General features: G+C 36.6%; 1 protein-coding gene across 5 annotated transcripts; it reads left to right on the top strand.

The window, feature by feature from the left end:
- Window positions 1-607: 607 nt before the first annotated feature.
- On the top strand, window positions 608-17,486 carry Rev1 (Rev1 DNA directed polymerase). 5 transcript variants are annotated; one of them, XM_022062872.2, is made up of 11 exons: window positions 1,015-1,140; window positions 2,270-2,408; window positions 2,583-2,718; window positions 3,393-4,350; window positions 6,377-6,497; window positions 7,898-8,051; window positions 9,516-9,838; window positions 10,354-10,472; window positions 11,394-11,880; window positions 12,318-12,499; window positions 14,674-17,486. In XM_022062872.2, the coding sequence occupies exons 3-11, from the start codon at window positions 2,592-2,594 to the stop codon at window positions 14,795-14,797; spliced, it is 2,595 nt and encodes an 864-aa protein (XP_021918564.2). In that variant the 5' UTR covers window positions 1,015-1,140; window positions 2,270-2,408; window positions 2,583-2,591; the 3' UTR covers window positions 14,798-17,486. The 5 variants fall into 5 exon arrangements, with proteins under 5 accessions (XP_021918566.2, XP_021918563.2, XP_021918564.2 ...); XM_022062873.2 differs by lacking the exon at window positions 1,015-1,140 and adding an exon at window positions 1,187-1,704; XM_022062874.2 differs by lacking the exons at window positions 1,015-1,140; window positions 2,270-2,408 and adding an exon at window positions 608-705.
- Window positions 17,487-19,345: the final 1,859 nt, after the last annotated feature.

The following is a 19,345-nucleotide window of genomic DNA, read 5'->3' as shown; positions in this document are numbered from 1 at the left end:
GACAGTATTCACTCTGCATGCAGGATCACCATCACTGCAATGAAACAGTTCAAACCTCCAATAATTTGACAATATTATAGAGTGGTAATACAGCAACAGTTTTATTTCAATTAACATGACATGTTTTAATTACTCCTGTATGCTATTCAGAAAATAAAAGCACTGAAGAATGCTATTTATATGACATGTCATAATTCTGAACTTTTACAATAGCAGCATGGATCAACATACTGTTCACTTAGGCAGGTACAAATTTCAGACTAACCAACATATCCTTCCTTTATAATTTTCAATGCATATGTGGAATTAAAACTGTACAGCTGGTTGCAATTCCATGTACATATAAACAAAGGCTAGGTTAGGAAAGGTTAAGAAACCCCATCAGGAGTCGTTTAATATTTAATCACATTGTGATCAAACAAAACACATGTCAGTCATGTCATTGAATAGGGCTTAATAATGTACTACACACACTAAGGCGGCAATACAGAAAATAAGCGATGGCCTGTGTGGAAGTCATATCATTTCTCTGCCTTTGGGTCTGGTTGTCTACTATTTTTCGTATCACCGAACGTAAACGTACCGAAATTAGGTTACCAAAGAAAAGTTACTTTTTTCACTTCTTCCATTTCGTTTTTAATTTAACTCATCTTCTTTTTCTTCCAGCTATATTCAAGATAAATACAACACCAAACAGTAGCGCTGGTAAATTTATTTTTATAATAGTTTAGGTCAAAGAGTGCAAATAATTCATGAAGTGGGATCTGTTGTTGTATTTTACCATTAAGTTATAGTTTAATTGTAACGAAGATCATATTCCACTTTTTAATGTACATAAGAGCGTTAATTAACTCCAGAATCTGTTGCATTTGCTACAATACCCTCAAAACAACAGCTGGAGTAGTACACATTGAGTAGAATTTTGGTAACCGTGATTAGATGTTGATCTGCTGAAAGTGTTGGCGATATTATCTTTCTCTGCTATCTTTTGTGATAGTTGGCGGTGATTGAAATCAATTTGTTAGAATAACGTGGAAGAATTATGATGATGGTTACTTTGCTAGAGGTGATGTAATTTGCACGAGAATGCACAAGCGACGGCAGAGGCGGACTTCTGGAGATAATGGATTTGCTTCATGGGTAAACATAATTAAATATTTTAGGTTAGGTATGATGAATGTTGGTTTAATTAGTGTGGGTTGAAATAATTTCGTAAAACAAGGAATCAGGGCCCCACATCTCCCTCCCCTTAAACAGTTTGCCTGCCCTGTGGAACCTGTTTCAAAATTAGGATTTGTTTTTGTTGTATCCTTATGTTCTGTGTGTTCCTTCAATTGCTGATAAACTAAAGCAAACGTACACAGAGGGATCCCCAACTCGACACTTTAGCCAGCAGACGAGAATGCAATGATTTTGTTATAAACTGTTGAAATTGGGTTACTGGAAGCATGTTCAATACTAGCCATTGTGATAGTACACGTCATTTGTCCTCACATCTCATCTCTGCTGTTAAGAATTTTAATGGGAGGCTTGACCTCCAGAACCACCAATTAGAATTTCCACTGAACAAGGAACGTTGATAGCACTGGATGCCTTCCAACCGAGTAGTATGTACAGTCAAGAAAAGTAGTGACTTATAATCTGATGTCCATTATATTGCATTATCAAGTAGCTACTCATGCTCAGTGGAGATTTTTCCAATGGGTCAGTGACTTAGAATATTTTAGAAGTGGAATTTATAGGGTATTGATCAAAGTGTCATGCAGCTAGTAGTATATACTGAACATTCTGTTATTATATTTGAGGGGTAGTTGCTTCATATACTTAACTAACAGCTGGCTGTTCCACAATTTTACATGGTTATTTTCATCTAGATGTGGGTGACAACTGCATGATTGAACCTCTAAACAGTTCAGTAGTTTGTACACCATTATTGAGTAGCCCAAGGAAACATATTTTAGCATTCTAAAACCGTGTAAGGATTTCACAGAATGACACTACCTGTGTGACAGTTATTTGTTCCCAACTTGGTAATGACACACTGTGTACTGCAGAATTTGTATAGTATTGAATGAAAAATCAAAAAATAATTTTACATGATTTGGAGACAGTGTGAGAGAAATCAGTTGTGACCTATCCTGGCATTTGCCTGTAGGCTTTAGGAAAACCATGAAAAACCTCAAGATATTTTAGCCCATATTAATTCTGAAGTATTGCAAGACATTTAATTTTGAGTGAAGGTACTTTATCCTAATTTATATTCAAACAGCCAACTGTGACTGTGGTGCGAGTCATCAGACCATCAAACATATTGTGCAGGAATGTCACCTGAAGGCATACCCAGGGGATTTCCTCCTAGCCTCTCCACCAGCACTTGAATGGATTGTCAATCTTGACCTAAAACTATAGTAATGTATTCTAGTATATTATATTTGTAATGTCCATCATATTCTTGTATTTCATGTGTTGTAATATAACCATAAGATAAATAATAAATATAATCCTAATTTATCTTTGTAACATAAGAAGCACGAGACTTGTGTTGCTGTTTATTGTTAATGGAATGATGAAATTTATTTCAGGGTGGATATATGGCAGCAAAGAAAGCAAAATTGCAGGAACAGTTTTCAGAAGATGTTGCAAAAGAGGGTAGTAGCCAGAGTAATGCTAGCAGCAATATCTTCCATGGTGTGGCTATCTTCGTGAATGGGTACACAGGTATGTATTCAAGTGTTTCATGGTTGGGCTCATGGCTAGATCATGCATCTGATCTGGCTTTGGTAGAGCGGCTGAATTTCTCGAAGGACTCCCACACTGTTGCAGTCACAATTAATTGTTTTACAGAGTGATGGTGCAGGGTGAACATCCATTTTTTGGACCAATAGCTCTATGACTCTTTGGTCCATTTTTTCTTTATTTAATTTAGAATTCTGTATCAAGTATTGCATAATGTCAGATGAGAAATGGGACAGGGATATATGTTGAAGAAAATGGTTACAAACTGTTTTAAGGTATTTACTTGGAGAACTGAAGAAAACTGTAAATTACCTCCATCAGAATAGCTGATTGCCAACTACATGAAAAACCACAGTCAGCTAACTTGTTCAGTGTCATGGCTGATGATTACACTAACATCTTGCACTATGAAATTGGCAGAGTTTTAAGTGTTAAGTGAATAGGAGAACAAAACATGTAGATGGTTTGGAGTGAAGTATGGAACAACCTACTATTTTTATCTTATGATGTTACCAAACTTTGGCAATAAAATGCCCTTTTGTTTCTCATCTGTTACTATTTACTGATCTTTAATCTTGCATTTAAGAACTACTGAGGTGATTTTGTGCTTTGGACCCCAGGAAAGTGTTCTTTATATGTTACTGTTGTTTTTGCAGTACCATCTGCAGACTCACTAAAAAGAATGATGATGATGCATGGAGGGATGTATCACCACTACCAGTCAGACAAGACAACACATATTATAGCCTCCAACCTGCCAAACTGTAAGCTGAAGCAGCTGAGAACAATGAAGGTGGTAAAACCAAATTGGATTGTAGACAGTGTGCAGGAGCGCAGGCTGCTGGATTATCGACAGTATCTTCTGTACACATCCAGAGCACAGGCACGGTTGAATTTTGGCCAGAGTGAAGTGGAAAGTGTGACTGTAGTTCAGGGAACAAAGACTGTTAGTGAGAATAATAAATCAGCAAGCATTATACAGACTGACATGTCCACTAGTGATGTTGCTGAGGAAAAGCAGTTGTCACATGCCACTGCACGCAATGCCACTGAACCAAACTTCCTCTCTGAGTTTTACAGCCACTCTCGCCTGCACCACATTTCCACAATGGGCGCTTTGTTCAAACAGTATGTGACACAGCTCAGGGAAGAGAGTGATGGCAGGTTCCCTGGACAGAAGAGATTACGGGAGTTTGGTACAATGAATAACAATTCCCAGAATTTGAGTAGTGATAGGACGATAATGCACATTGATATGGATTGCTTCTTTGTGTCTGTTGGCTTGCGGGACAGGCCACACTTGAAGGGTTTGCCTGTTGCTGTCACACACGCTAAAGGAAATATTGCTCCTTCACATCAACGTAAAGGAGTCGATCTTGCATTTGAGATGAACTACTACAAGAAGAAATCAGAAATTGAGACTGTTAGCAATGTGGATGAGATTGATTCTCTGTCTGAGATTGCATCATGCAGTTATGAGGCCAGAAAATGTGGTCTGAAGAATGGAATGTTCTTGGGAACAGCCCTTAAACTTTGTCCGAATCTGAAGACCATTCCATACGACTTTGAGGGATATAAAGAAGTGTCCTACTGCCTCTATAATACTGTAGCAGCGTGAGTGGACTTTAAAATCAGTCAGTAGAATCTGAAAATTTCTGCATTCTTGTTTGTTAGATAGAAAGAAAAATAATTAATTTTTCATTTTGTTAATCTGTTTTACTTACTCTCCTTAACAATTTTCATTGGCATAACTTGAACTGTGCTGTGGGAGGGCTTTTACACACACACACACACACACACACAAAAAAAATAACTAGACATATTGCTTTTAATGATAGTTTGTTTGTTTTTACTTGATAATTTGATCGGGTGGGATGGGGCACTAAACATTAGCCCTTTTCAGAACACCGATCTGTTGTTTTCTCCGCCATCCACCTAACTCCCCATGTCGGGTGTCTCTCCTCTCTCTCACATACCCCACTACAGGCCCACATTCTCCTATTGGTCCTCACCCACGCCTGATCTGACACCAGCTTCCATTGGCTAGGATTCAGCTACTCCATTCACTGTCTGGTCCGCTTGATTGGCTCATTCATCACCCTGATGATGGAGGCAGTATGACCTCTGAAAAGTTGGTGGACATCTACCATACTGCACAGCGTAACAATCCAGAAGACAGCAATCTTCACTTATGGTTGTTATAAGTAGGAGAGAATTAAGAATTTTCAGAAATTAATTGATAACAACCACCATTTTTTAATGAGAGTCGTGATATGAGGTTCACCAAATTCAGATTATGGGTAAAGCAATGGTCATAAACTGCAAGTGGGTGTTCATGGCTGATGTCTTCTTGTACACCATTAAACTTTCCACACATTTCAAAAACACCATCATGTCCTTGTCCTCATCATAGGAATTTTATTTTTAAGGCATATCTGTCAAGGCTTTCTAGTACTGTGTCCTGTAAGCCTTAACTTTAAGATTCATTAAGACTCAAATTGTAAGAAGTCCTACATAAGTCTGTGAGATTTCAAATTTTCATGCAGGGAGTATGAAGATGGCTGTCTTCTGGGTTGTGCTGTGTGATATGGTAGAAGTTTATCAATATTTCAGAGTTGCTTGCTGCCTCCATCATCATGGGTGATCTGATGATGGACGCACCTCGAAACTTCAGTAAACTTCTACACGACTACATGGTGTAACAACAAAAAAGACAGTCATATCCTGTTTTTAAGTTTATTGTTATAAATATACCTGTTTCCAATACTAAACTATTCTACTGAAAATGTATTGTTACATCAGCTAACAGACCTACTGAGAAACAGTCAGCAGAATTTACCATGACTGCAAGTTTATTTAAAAGCTTTGATTTAAAGGCTGCTGTATTTTCATGTTGCACATTTGCTGAAAAATATAAGGCACTTATGGGTCTGTCTTATAAATGGCTCATTAAAACCTTTGATGTAGTATTTTAACAAATGTTTCTCTTGTTATCTTCAGATTCCTTCAGCAGTGATGAATCTTGGTCTAGAAGTCAGGTCATACATGAATACTGTATTATTTAATCCCCAATCATATCATAGTACATAGGTATTTTAATAATAATTCAGTTCTTTATTTTAACATGCTAATTGAGCAGCTACAGGAGGAAATTACAGAGTCAGCACAAGAAGATAAAACAAATACAAACAACAGAAAAAAGTACAAAAAAGTGAGAACAGAAAGCTAATTACAGTTAATAGGATTTGAGGTTTTCATGACAGTGAATCTGAAGGTAGCTGTCTTCTAGGTTGTAGCACTGTGTAGTCTAGTAGAAGTTTACCTGTGTTTCAGAGGTCCTTGCTGCAATGAGTTGTCCAATGTGTAACAAGCATACTAAATTGTTAAGACTTCCTTTCTTTGTTTAAGAGTGGTATTTGCACTTTAGTACTTTCCACAATACAAAAAAAATAATAAGAAAATGTTCTTATGTTTAAAAGAGGTGATTAAGAGGTGGTGCTTTCATGTAGTAAAGTGGACACTTAATTACCAAAACTGACAGCTTTATTTCCATCTAGGCCTTATTACCCATGGGTACCGTATGTTGTTAAAACTGAAATGTCATTTTGGAAGGACTCTGTAGTTAACATATTGTTTGCAGCTTCACACTGGATATAGAAGCAGTGAGCTGTGATGAGATGTTTGTTGACTGCAAGGATGTTCTGCGGAACACCTGCACATCCCCTGTACAGTTTGCCTCATTTCTTCGACAAGAAATCAAGGTACATCAGTTTTATGTAGTTATGCCTAACTCATTAAGGAAATGACTCAGTATTACTGAGTTCCCACATTTTGAAAACTTCAAAATTTGTAAGTCAGCAGTATCTGCACGTGATGTATCACATATTATACTCATAAACAAACAACAAACAGAAATCTTAATGCATGATATAAGAGTACATGTAAGTGCCAAAGCTAACCAGGATGATTTCCTACTGCTGAGTAAAATAAATATTTCTACGAGATGGAATTATGCAGTGAATACATTATGCACACGAAACATGTCATGGAACCTTTAAAATGGGTTATGAACCGTTTCTAGTCCTGGTTTCACGTTTGCCCTTTATTGACTCATAGGTTGCAAGGTTATAACTGAGGGCAGTTTGTTGGAACATCAAAGCAGTATATTAAATATGCTGTTAAATTAGGCCTACTATTGCAACCAGCTTCATGTGTTACTCAGTATTCAGTCTTTAATGAGCTATTTGATCCAACTTTTGCTTGAGCAGTCTTTCAGTATCATGTTTAATTTCTGTTGTTGCATTCACATGCATCCCTTCAAGTGTTCATTAGTAAGATGCTTCCTAGTTCTAGATTTGATATGTTTCATTAAGCTGAATCATTTCTCGCAGTAATAGATACTGCCAGATATTGATAATATTAACAAAGTTTCTGTATATCATGTAACCATTATTCATCATTCATAATGACACAATGTACAAAAAAGCATGTGGGTTGCACTAAAACACTTCTGAGGGTTGCTGGTTGAGAACCTGTGTTTTAAAATATATTAATTGGAAGAGGATATTATATCTTGCAAATGCAAATACATATATGGGCCATTCACTTGTGAATTTCAATAGAAATACAGAGTGGGTGGCAATTGAATGGATTATAATAGATGCATTTACAAGAGGTCTGGATAAAATAAACAAAAATGTCATGAACATAGGGTTAAATATCTGGAACAAAGATAAGTCTCATAGTAAGACAAAAAGTTGGAAAACAGTTGACAATGTTGGGAACAGTGTGCCTTTGCCAGGTGCTCTTGAGGGGTCATGCCACAGTTGCTTGTTGCACAGCATTTTAAAATTTCTTACTCATCACTTAGGCATTGTATCAACAAAGCAGTAAAATCCCAAAACTACTGCCAACTCTTAGTTATCCCTTATAACTGCGTTCTGGAGAATATCACTAAAATATTGCAATTATGTCTTCCCACTAATGTTCTTTCACATTGAGAAAATACCTGACCTGACAGGGTTGTGGCACCACATAATTATCAAACCGTAAAAGGGTTAAATAATCCATGGACTAATATCCATGAGTGGGTATGTTGCTCTACATTATGTAACATTCTGTATGGTGCCTGTCACGTTCTATGTGTTCTTTGTTATGCCAGGACAAAACTGGATGTTCGGCATCAGCAGGCTTTGGTTCTAACCGCTTGCAGGCACGTCTTGCCACAAAGAAAGCCAAACCAGATGGACAGTTCTACTTGGAACCCTCCATGGTCACTAACTTCATGCTGGACATCGTGGTAGAGGATCTTCCAGGTAATGAAAAATGTTCAATTTTTTTTTTATGATCCATATATTGAACCCGAAGTATGTGACTTCTGCTTTATTTGTTATTGGAGATTGGCAGATGGTGACATTTTCTTGTGCATACTCTAAATTTGAATTCTGTGATGATCTTACAATGTCTGCTGCATTAAAATGCTTTCACAAGAATGAGAAGAGCCAGCTGAACATAATCCCATATCTCCAAGGTCTGTATTTCCACCAAAAAACACCAGTTTTACTGAATGTGTGTGCCATCATATTTTTGTAACTTTTTAACACATGAAAAATTATTTTATATGATATTTACAGATGTGTTTAAAACCCATCACTGTACCAGATTTTTAATTGTTCTAATAGATCATCAGTTATCAGCATGAAACTGGAAAGGAAACAGATTTTGCATTGTTACCATGTTTTTGTTTTTATTTTTACATGAGTGATATGTTAGCATACAAGACTTAGGGATACCACATTTATAGTGTTGCTGCCACCTCAGAAATACGTTTACCTATCATGTCAGTATTATTGATAATGGAAATTGATAATTATGAAGATATAGTGATTTGTAGTGCCTTACTTAATGGTACCTGCACCTTGTCGTGGTGGTGGGGCTTGAGTACCTCAGTGACCCCAAGAGCTATGCTGGCGGTAGCATAGCTACTGGTAGGGCCTCCCTAGCAAGATAGGTCGAGGGGGAGAGGTCAGACTAAGACAGGTACCGTGGTCCTCCAGGTTGGGGGCTGGTTGCAAGGCTAACAACCTTGCACTGTAAAAAGGAAGATGCTTCGAAACCTCAATCAAAGCCTCGGACAGACCGACCTAACAGAGGACCGAATGGAAGAGGAGAATTGAGGAGGCCATGGACCAAATACGGACCGGAGAGCCATAGAAGAAAAAGAAGGAGTGATTTGTAGTGACATGATGCTCTATATTGGGTTTGATGAAAAGCTAACCATTAGGTTAGAAAGTTGATTGATTGTAGACTCATAGGTTATTTAATGATACTCTGAACTACAGAGGTTATTTATTGTCTGAAGAAATGATGGAATGATTATGTACAGTGAAATGTGAAGGACTGAAGAAGTGATTGTGATCTATTGCAAGCTACTAATTCAACAATTATTAGAAGGGACTGATGAAATAATAAAACCCAAGATGCTCCTCCCAAGACCAGGTACTTTTTGAATACAAATCAGATCCATTATCACATGAGCTACCCTGCTTTGTTAGTGAATGACAGATGCAATATTATAGTACTGTTAGGCTTAGTTTTCCTTAGGAAACATGGAAAATAAATTAAAAATAATCTCATTGCTGAATTGAGAACATAATGAACTAGTCTTCTCACTAAAGAAAGTGAATATTTTGTTCCCACTCGTTCTCTCCTTTTGCCCTGCCAAATACTGTGAACTGTAAAACTTATATATGAATGTATGTGATGTGCTCTATCACTAGGCGTGGGCCAAAACCTGACCAGTCTTCTGCATGTTATGGGTGCACGCACTTGTTCAGATCTTCAGCGTTTCTCCCAGGCTCACCTGCAGCAAGAGTTCGGGGTGAAGACTGGTAATGCCCTGTACATGCACTGTCGGGGTAAAGATGATCGGGTGCTGAGCTTCAGCCATCAGCGCAAGTCTGTTTCAGCTGAAGTGAATTATGGTATCCGATTCACCAGTCAGGAAGAAGCTACAGCATTCCTGAAACAGTTGGCAGGCGAGGTTTCATCAAGACTGAAGAAAATCAAGTTGAAGGGTCGGTGCATCACGCTCAAACTGATGGTAAGTATCTTTGACAGACCTTAGAGACTCTTACTTTAAAACATGCTTTAAATGTTGACAATTATGCCTTCCTGTTTGTCAGTAAATAATTTACTTACACAAAGCTAAAATATATTTTTTTGTCATTTTAGTTCCTTTTGAAATTAAATATTTACCTTGTGATGAAAACTTGGCTTGTAATAATTGTGATAAATATTGTTTTTATATGTATTTTTCGCTTATGCACATTCACATTTTTTTGCTTGTATTTCTTAATTTCATTTATAATGATTGTGTAATAAAGAATTTAAATGTTGTAGTTTTGTATATAAAGTGAGCTGGATGAAAAATATGTTATGCATTTCAAATTTTAATCAATCATTGATTGTGACAAAAAATACAAGAACACTATCTAAACCTTGTATGCATCAGAAGTTTCTGACCATGAATCTGATTGTGTTAAAGATCAAAAACATAAGTGATATTTAAGAGAAGTTACTGTCTGTTTAGTAAAGATGCTGAATTTTTTGAGACAGGTAAGGGCTAAGGAGGCTCCCATAGAAACTGCAAAGTTTCTTGGTCATGGGGTGTGTGACCATGTGACACGTTCTTCCACTCTTACGACTGCTGTTGCTGATCAAGACACAATAGCAAGGTGATTCTTATTCAGCTTTTGTTATAGTTTTTGTCATGTTAAATTCAGTAAAATTAGTAAATCTCTGGAGATTGTGCTATATTTAACCAGTTTATGGGGTTTAAAATAATAGGTAACCTACTCTATTTAATATCATGATTAATTGTTAACATATTTGCAGGTTTCCAAAACATTTTGTAATCACAGAGGGTGCTTTTTCTTGCATCTATTATTTGTGATAATTTGTGGTACAGTATTGGAGAAATAGTTTACAGATTGCACAGTGTTATAGTACAGTAATAAAAGAAACTTCACAATGAGCTGTTTATTCATCTTCACATTCATCAGAATCATATTTTTTATCGCAACTATTAGTTGTTCAATATAATGTATTCATGTGGTGTGCACATTTAGTTATTGCAAAGAATATTCCATTCCATAATCGTATGTGGTTCTTGTTGGCCATCACATTTTATGTTATACAAAGTTTTTACACCTTATTATTAATCTTATTTCTCTCATTATCTTTCAGAATTGTGCACATTATTTGTTTTTGCCCAAAATACATTTTTATGTTTTCACATTGCAGTATTTGGGATACAAATTCTTCTCTTTCAATTTTTGGCGATAGTTGCCCATGATGATTGCTTCCTGTTCTCAGAAAAAGAAAAAGAAAAGAAACATTCATTTAATATGCTGTTCCTTGATGCATTGTGCATTAATTTGTATGGATCGTTCCTACCCAACAAATATTTGTACCTCTTAAAAATTTTTGTAAGACATGCTTAATGGATGGATTTCTGGCTGTTGTGTTCTTCGGATCACAGGGTTGATATACATCTTGTTGACACTTTGGAGGTCTTTATTGTGTATGTGAAACACTAGCAGTGTCGAGAATAGGATACTGAGTTAAGTTTCTGCACTTCACATTTGATGTTTCAGAGAGGTGCTTTCAATTGCAAAGCAGTTGTCAGTGAAACCAAGTGATATGCGAGGTGTTGGCATCCAGGTGACCCGTCTGGAAAGTGACAGTATGAGCAGTAAGTTTCTAGACAGGTTCTTGTTGCGGGCCACTAGAGGAACTCAGCAGGCCAATTCTAGTAGAGCACCCAAGGAAGAGAGAAACACACAACAGACAGTGAGAGCCAGTAATGTGGGCAGCCCTGTGGTACAGAATAGGGTCTCTCCTCAGCAGGCTTCCTCCAATATTGCTCCACAGCAGGAGGTGTGTACAAGCAAAGGTGAACTCACATCAAGGCTACAGTTTGAGATCAGCCCTTATGAAGTGTGTGACTTGGATGAAGAAGTGTTAACTGCCTTGCCAGAAGATATCAGGCAGGAAATTCTACAGACATGCCAGTCCAGCAGCAATTTACAGGTACAGAAGGATGAAGTAGTGACCAACATGAAGTCTCCAGTTATTGAACAGGTACTGGAATACATTATCATCTCCTTGTCTGTTGACCTGCAAGAGACACTGTCCAGTATTAGAAGTGACTCTTAACCAGTTGAAGGTTTTAATTACCACATAATGTTTGTTTTGTTTATTTGTGGTTTACTTAATGATACTGTCAGTATTGCAAACTATAAAGTGTCAAACATTCTTTTGCTTAGAATTAATTTTAGTGAACTGGTTGCTTGATGCATAGAAAAGTTTTATAAATACAAAGCAATGTAAACATTTGAGATTCTGTGACCCAGAATCTTTATATCAGCTATATTTCTTATCTTATATGTTATTTCCTACAGTGCCTGTTGATATTGTATGCTGCTTTGACAGTACAACTAATTTTGTTTTGTTATGCTTTCTTGGGCTTGATTAAATTATGTATTATATGTTTCATGAGTTATGTTACATGTGCTCAGGTTGACATGTCGCTGTACAATTCAATGACCGTAAATCAGGTTCGGTCTCTGATGAAGGAATGGGTGTCATGTGAGGTCACACCCCAGCCTTGTGATGTTAGCATGCTAGCAGACTATTTAGAGAGGCAAGTTGCTAGTCGGAACATAGATGACATCATTCTTGTGGTCAGGTGTCTCTACAGGTCAGTCAGTGAATGCATTCTAAATTCTAATTAAATTCACTTCATCCTTACTTCTTAGTAAATAGTTCTCAAATTATGTATGATATCTTTGAAAAATATGCACCTGCTTTAAAGAAGTTGCTGTGCAGAATGTAAAAGAACAACATGGAAGTGCAAAAGGGGTTTTTCTGTTTTCCCTTTCTTTTGCGTTCATCCCGCCACTCTCATCTCTTCTCATCATTCTTCTACTTTTCAGCACCTTTTTCATGCTAAACATTTCTCATGCTTGCCACGTCTGAAGTGTACTGCCGCACATAATGTTATGTGTGACAGCTACTGCTTCCGTTTGAGGTTCGTTCTTGTTTCTTAGTCTTAAAGCCCCGTAGGTTTAGATTCTCCTGCCCCACCAGCAGGGATTTGACCTATACCTTTGGTGCTGCCCTTGGTCTTTTGTGTGAACTCCAACATGTATTTATTCAGAGGATGCAGAATTGAAGGTTAAATGCACCCTTCTCACTGCCCTTAGCTTCAAGATTGAAGTATCAGAAACCAAATCTCAAGTCACATACACTCCAATAGACGTGAGTAAGTTTGGAACTCAATTGCCACCCTGGCAGGTCTGTTACATGGGGAGGGTAGTGTAGTTTCAATGGGTTACCACTGAATGCGAAGACAGCAAGTCCCCTGAAGCCTGTGCATGTAGAGTGAGGAGCAATAGGCAGTTTGATGAAAATCACTTTTCTGGCACAAATTGAATCAGGTAACTGTAGTCTTCTTATCTCTTGAAGATTTCTGTCTTCTGGGTTGTTGCGGTGTGTAGTCTGGTCGATGTTAACCAACGTTTCAGAGGTCATACTGCCTCCATCATCAGGGCGATGAGTATGAAGATTTCTGTCTTCTGGGTTGTTGCGCTGTGTAGTCTGGTCGATGTTAACCAACGTTTCAGAGGTCATACTGCCTCCGTCACCAATCTCCTTATTGTTTTGGTAGTTTGAATTCAGTTTGTTGCATACCACTAACATCAATGTTTAACAACCTCATTCTCTCTCTGAACATCTTCATATTTTGAGCTAAAATTGTGGCCACATGTCAAGGTGCTTTGGTAATTAGTTCATTTCTATTCAACATGTAACAGCAACTGTGATTATGGCATATCAAAAACATTGCAGCTTTTGCATATGCAAAGAAAAAGTCATATTCAGGTTTACCTTGTTCTTCCTGAACTTCTTTTTCCCCCTCCCCTCCATAATGCACCAGCCATGTGTTACTGTGTACGTTATATACTGTAATGATGAGTTAGTAAGTACAAAGTCAGAGAGAGCAGATGTACATGCACAGACATTAACTATTTATAGAAAAAGTAGAAGATAAGAAAACATTTTTGTTTATTGTTAAGAATTACAATGTTAGTTTTAAAGATATTTGCCACATTAATAACTAAATGTTCTAAATTATTTGTTTAACATGGAGAAGCATGCCACATGATGGAATTATGACACTCTTTTTTATTAACCACAGTAAATAAACAATATTTTTATGACTAGCTGAGTAATCACAAAAGTCAAACACTGTGGGATAGAGCTTGGGTGTTTGAAGATTCTATTTGATTGTCCCTTTCTCCACCCACTGCATGATTGGGGTAGGGGGTGGGGAGGCTGACTGTTCCTGTGCAAGAATTCTACTTGAAACTGAAATTGTCATATGTTACAAAGGGAACAAGATTTTACTGAACTGCACAAAAGTAAAAGGTGGGCCATGTGCATTCTGCTGGCCACAAATTATCATTGCCCTATATTTATGAATTTGTAGGAAAGTAAAATAAAAAGTTTTCTGGATGTTTTCCATCGTCTAATAAAATCATAAAATTGCACGACGTTTCAGAAATGGGACTCTATCTCCGTCTTCAGGTGTACCTACTCAGTTGGGCCCAATCGATAGAGCTAATCCCTATCTCTATTAAAAACACACAAACTTTTAGATTTTAGCTTGTAGGAAAGTAGGCATAAAAATTTTTTCTTTCTTGCAACAGAAATGTATTTGGAACAGTATTCCATTAGATTGAGGTTCTTGCTGCGAGTGTACTGCAGGTCACTCTTACTTGAACAGGCATTGCCAGCTTTGGGGATTACAAGTCTTGCCAGTATTTATTTCAAGTCGATTATAATGATACTGGCTTGCTTTGTCTTAATTTGCAGGTGTGTGTACAAGAAAAAGAGTGGTGTGTGGCAAGAGGCTTATCATAACATCATGAAGAAAGTGCAGGATATGATGCTTGTTGTTTATGGAGCTAAGCTGAAGCTGCAGGACACATTCACATGAGCATCTATATGGCCATATGTTATGTACACATACGTACATCTTTATGACATTCCATTGATCCTTAAGATAGTCAGATAACAGTTATTTCAAGTACAATTCATAATACTACTGTGTGGGAAATGTTGGCATTTCAATCTGTTTTGTAAAAATCACCCTTTCAGTATGTTTAGTGAAATCCATCCAGCATTTCAACCTCAGATTCACCCATGAAGTTTGTATAAGTAAAATACATTATTAGTATTACTACATTTATGAACTTTGTCCATTATTTTGGGTATTCTGAACAGTTCACAGGATTTGAGATTCTGGATCTGTTTCTGTCCTCATGTGAAAAGGTAGGGAGGTCTACTCTGTTGGGTCCATTAGAAACAGCTGGATCAGTGACTGACATTTACTCTTTCTAATGGATACAACCAACTGAGTTTACCTGCCCCAACCCCTTCACCCTAGAATGGATAACAAATTCAGTTTTCAAAACATGGTGTTCTGTTCACAGTACAATTAGATGGACGAAGCCCAGAAATTCATTAAAACTAATAGAAACATACCATCATTGGAACTCTAGAATTGATTGGTAACATAAGCTTTGGCAATAACAGCCACCACATGAAAAAATAAAGACAAAACAGTAAATACTTTAATCATTGGATACCAGTCACTTTATAGCAAGAACAGTAATTTATAAACAGAAATTTTACCATTTAAAACTGATGTTCAAAAAGATTGTGTATTTATGTACATCTTAACATGAAAGGCTTGAATGTGACCAAATGTATTTTCTCAAAATGTGCTATAGGATACGTGAACCAAGACTTGGCATGCATATTTGATTTTGAACCTCACTGGCTTATCAGTTTTGTCGGCAGATGAAAATAAATTTCCAGCCCCTAAACTATTTGTAATATTTATGTTAAATAATTACAAGGCAAAATCATGGAATCAACATTTTGTCTTGTTTCATCACAGTAACTGGTAAACCACTCTGTGAAATTTTGAATGATTATAAGTTTATTTACTGTGTGCTTTCTATTTGCATGCACTTATGCGGTATATGGGAAGGGAGGGAATGGAATAACTTTTACATGATTCTGTATGTATTATAAATATTATACTGAGGTTTAATGGTAAGTATTATTGAAGAGGCTGAGTAATGGAAATGCTGGATTAATTCCGTGAGTCTTCATCCACAACATCAGTATAACTGTGACCTGTTTTCATATCGATGTCACCAATTTCATCTTTAGCAGCATTATTCTTTATTTTAAATCATCACTGCTTACTAGGCTATATTTATCATGAGTCTTTTAAGTTCTTCTTCCATACATCTTCCCCTGATCCATTGTTCATCAAATTTAACCACATGAGACATTTTTAGTGGAAATTTTCTGTTTTGATATACTCCAGATTAGATCTGCTGGATTTAAATCAAAATGATATGGAGGATATTGCAATATTCTGAAACCTTTCTCCTGTAGGATGCTGTCTACTGTGTATGTGGCAGGAGTTTATTGAATTTCACAGTTTACAGTAACAATTTTGTGATATATAGGTCAGGCATAATGTTGTTATGTCTCAGATAGTTCTGAATTTTGTCTTTCCAAGAACCAGTCATCAATTTAAGTGTGATTATTCTTCACAGTAAAGTGCTTCACAAAATTCAATCCCATTGCAGTGCCAACCTGATATTTTCAGACATTTTAAGTAATAGTTACTTGCACATAATATTTAAAAATAATAATTAAAGTACCACATTTGAGAAATACAATGTCAAAAGTTTATATCATAATACAAAAGAATTTCAAATAACTGATTCTTTTATCTCACTCCTACTCTGTAGAATGTATGGGCCATTCCATATCGTATCAAAACATAAAAGACATGTTCCCTACCCAAACCATCAGAACTGAGTGATTTTTTGTGAGACTGTAGTCCCAATAGATGTTAGTATTCCTATCAGATTGTATTGACTTATGGACACTACATTTCTGGGAGCAGACATCCAAAGTTGCCAAAAATAAAATTAAGAGTACTGAATAATTTTATTCCTGGAATTTTTCTAATAGCTAGTGAAAATATCATTTGGTATAGAATAGAATAGAATTTATTTACATTCCATAGATCTTTCATAGGCCTAAGCCAAGGATTTAGAACAGGTCATAGCACAAATACAATATTTGTTTCTAGTACAAATATAAATACATAGTTGTAACAGCTATTTACAGATTTTTGGAACTACAATATTACAGCAAAATAATTATGAAGAGAACCTTCACCATTATTACTTACATGTATTTATAAATTCTTCTACAGAGGAGAAGGCGTGAGATAGGAGATACTCTTTTAACACTGGCTTAAAAAATTTTATATTGTGGTTTAAAATTTTTATAGTAGGTGGAATGTTACTGAATAACTTAATTTCAGTATAGTAAACTCCTTTTGGATATTTACTGAGGTTAGAAATCTGCACAAGAAGGTTGTATCTGTATTTGTTTGAAATTTGCCCATGTTGTCCACTACAAATGATAATAGTGAGAGCAAGAATTCACTGGGTAGTAATTCTTTACAAGAGTCTCTCCTCTTAGTGCCTGCCATTATTCTAATGATCCTCTTTTGAATGTAAAATACTTTTTTGATGATTCCATAAGACTTGATGGAATGGAAGTAAGCAAAATAAACTAATTTCAAAGTTTCTGTGTTCATGAGTGCTGCAGCTGTCCTCATAGCAAAACATGCCAAGCTTAGTTTAGGGATAATGTATTGAATATGTGTTTCCAAGTTTAATTTGTTGTCAATTTATAGGCCAAGAAATTTAGTTGTTTCTATTTCCTCAATCATTTTATCATCATACCCTATATTTAGATTTGTTATGTTGTTAGTACAAAATTTCATGAAATTTGTTTTGTCAAAATTTAATGTGTTTATTGACTAATTCATTTGTTGAATCTAGCAAACACATCACTTATGCAATTTTGAAAACAGTCAATTTCTGGATGTGAAATAATAATATTAGTATCATAAGGAAACAGTATAGGTTTAGAATGAGAGTTGATGGTTGAGGGGCAGATCATTGATATATACGAGAAAAAGCAGAGGACCAAGTATTGAACCTTGAGGCACTCCATGTTTTACAACGCCCCAATTTGAGTAGGTGCTATCATTTGAATTTGATGATTTTATTTCTACTTGTTGCTTTCTGTCATGAAGGCATGATTTAAACCACTTGCCAGCTATATTTTGAATTCCATAGAAATTTAGTTTTAATAGTAATAATTCATGATTGACACAATTGAATGCTTTAGCAAGATCACAAGATATTCCACCAACTTGCACTTTATTATTTAGTGCACTTAAGATTCCATCTGTAAAACTGAACAGGGCTTTATCAGTTGAGAAATTTTTTTTCAAATCCAAATAGTTCACCTGCAAAGGCGTTTTGAGTTTAAGAAATCATTTACTCTCTTGTACATAACTTTTTCATATGGAGGTCATGTTTATGCTGTGAGTGACAAATTGTTTGAAACCTTACCATGTTGTCCATAACAAATAACAGTAAGAGTAAGAATTCACCTGTAGAGGTTAATATATTAAGTTTCTTAAACAATTCTCTCAAGAGACTTTATAACACCTGTCATTATTTTAATGTTTTTCTTTTGGTTAAAATTATAATTAAAATATCAATTTTAAATGGCATTGGTAAAATAGGCCCATTCGTCTTCTAAAATGTGTTGTGAATTATGCCAATCGAGTCACTTGAAATCAAGGTGAGCTGAACATTAATACGAGGCGCGTCCCAAAAGTAAGTTTCCAACTCGTCCCACAGCTAGCAAACCTTATATTGCGCGAAGCGACTGTGCGTACGTGATAGAGCAATGACGTAGCATGGCGCATGCACTAACGGCACTTCCCGCGTTCTCACAGTAGCATTGTTGCAGCTGTTGAAGATGGAGATTCTTATTCCAGCTCCCGCCGACTGTGTAGTTCGGTCAGTGATAACGCTAGGCCGCACACGGATCGACGGACAGCAAGTCTCCTGCAGGAGTTCAGCTGGGAGGTGTTTAATCATTCACCCTACAGCCCGGACCTCGCTCCCAGTGATTTCCATCTTTTCCTACACCTCAAGAAATTCCTGTCCGGTCAGCGTCAGCGTTTTGAGAATGACAGAGAGGCGGAGATGGTTGTCACACAGTGGTTCCAATCCCAGGCGGCAGACTTCTACGACACAGGTATTCAAAAGTTGGTCCCACGGTATGACAAATGTCTCAATTCCGGTGGCGAATATGTTGAAAAATAGCTGGACACTTGCTGTATCTGTTGCAATAAATATTTCCATGAAATTGTGTTTTGTTTCTGTAAACGGCCCCAGGGAAACTTACTTTGTAGACAAGCCTCGTATATGAAAATGTGGGGATCTTGAGGCTCACCTCTAGATCTCCGCGTCGAACACATTCATTGCCAGCTCACCTTAGTTTTAATATGTTGCCAAAATATTACGTGTGTTTAAAAATTTACACCTTATAGGTCGCTAGGGGTAGGGAGAGAGAGTTATAG

Source organism: Zootermopsis nevadensis, unplaced genomic scaffold, assembly GCF_977971745.1.
Source record: "Zootermopsis nevadensis isolate Lab colony 2312 unplaced genomic scaffold, Znev_1.0 Znev_ptg000008l, whole genome shotgun sequence".
NCBI classification, from domain to species: Eukaryota; Metazoa; Arthropoda; class Insecta; order Blattodea; family Termopsidae; genus Zootermopsis; species Zootermopsis nevadensis.
The sequence above is the reverse complement of the archived record's forward strand: the minus strand, read 5'-3'. Positions and strand labels throughout refer to the sequence as shown.

Coding starts and splice junctions, on each gene's coding strand:
- Rev1 (XM_022062871.2), top strand. CDS start 1,087: ATGCACAAGCGACGGCAGAGGCGGACTTCTGGAGATAATGGATTTGCT. Junction 4,351..6,376: donor CTCTATAATACTGTAGCAGC/GTGAGTGGACTT, acceptor TATTGTTTGCAG/CTTCACACTGGATATAGAAG. Junction 6,498..7,897: donor TTCTTCGACAAGAAATCAAG/GTACATCAGTTT, acceptor TTGTTATGCCAG/GACAAAACTGGATGTTCGGC.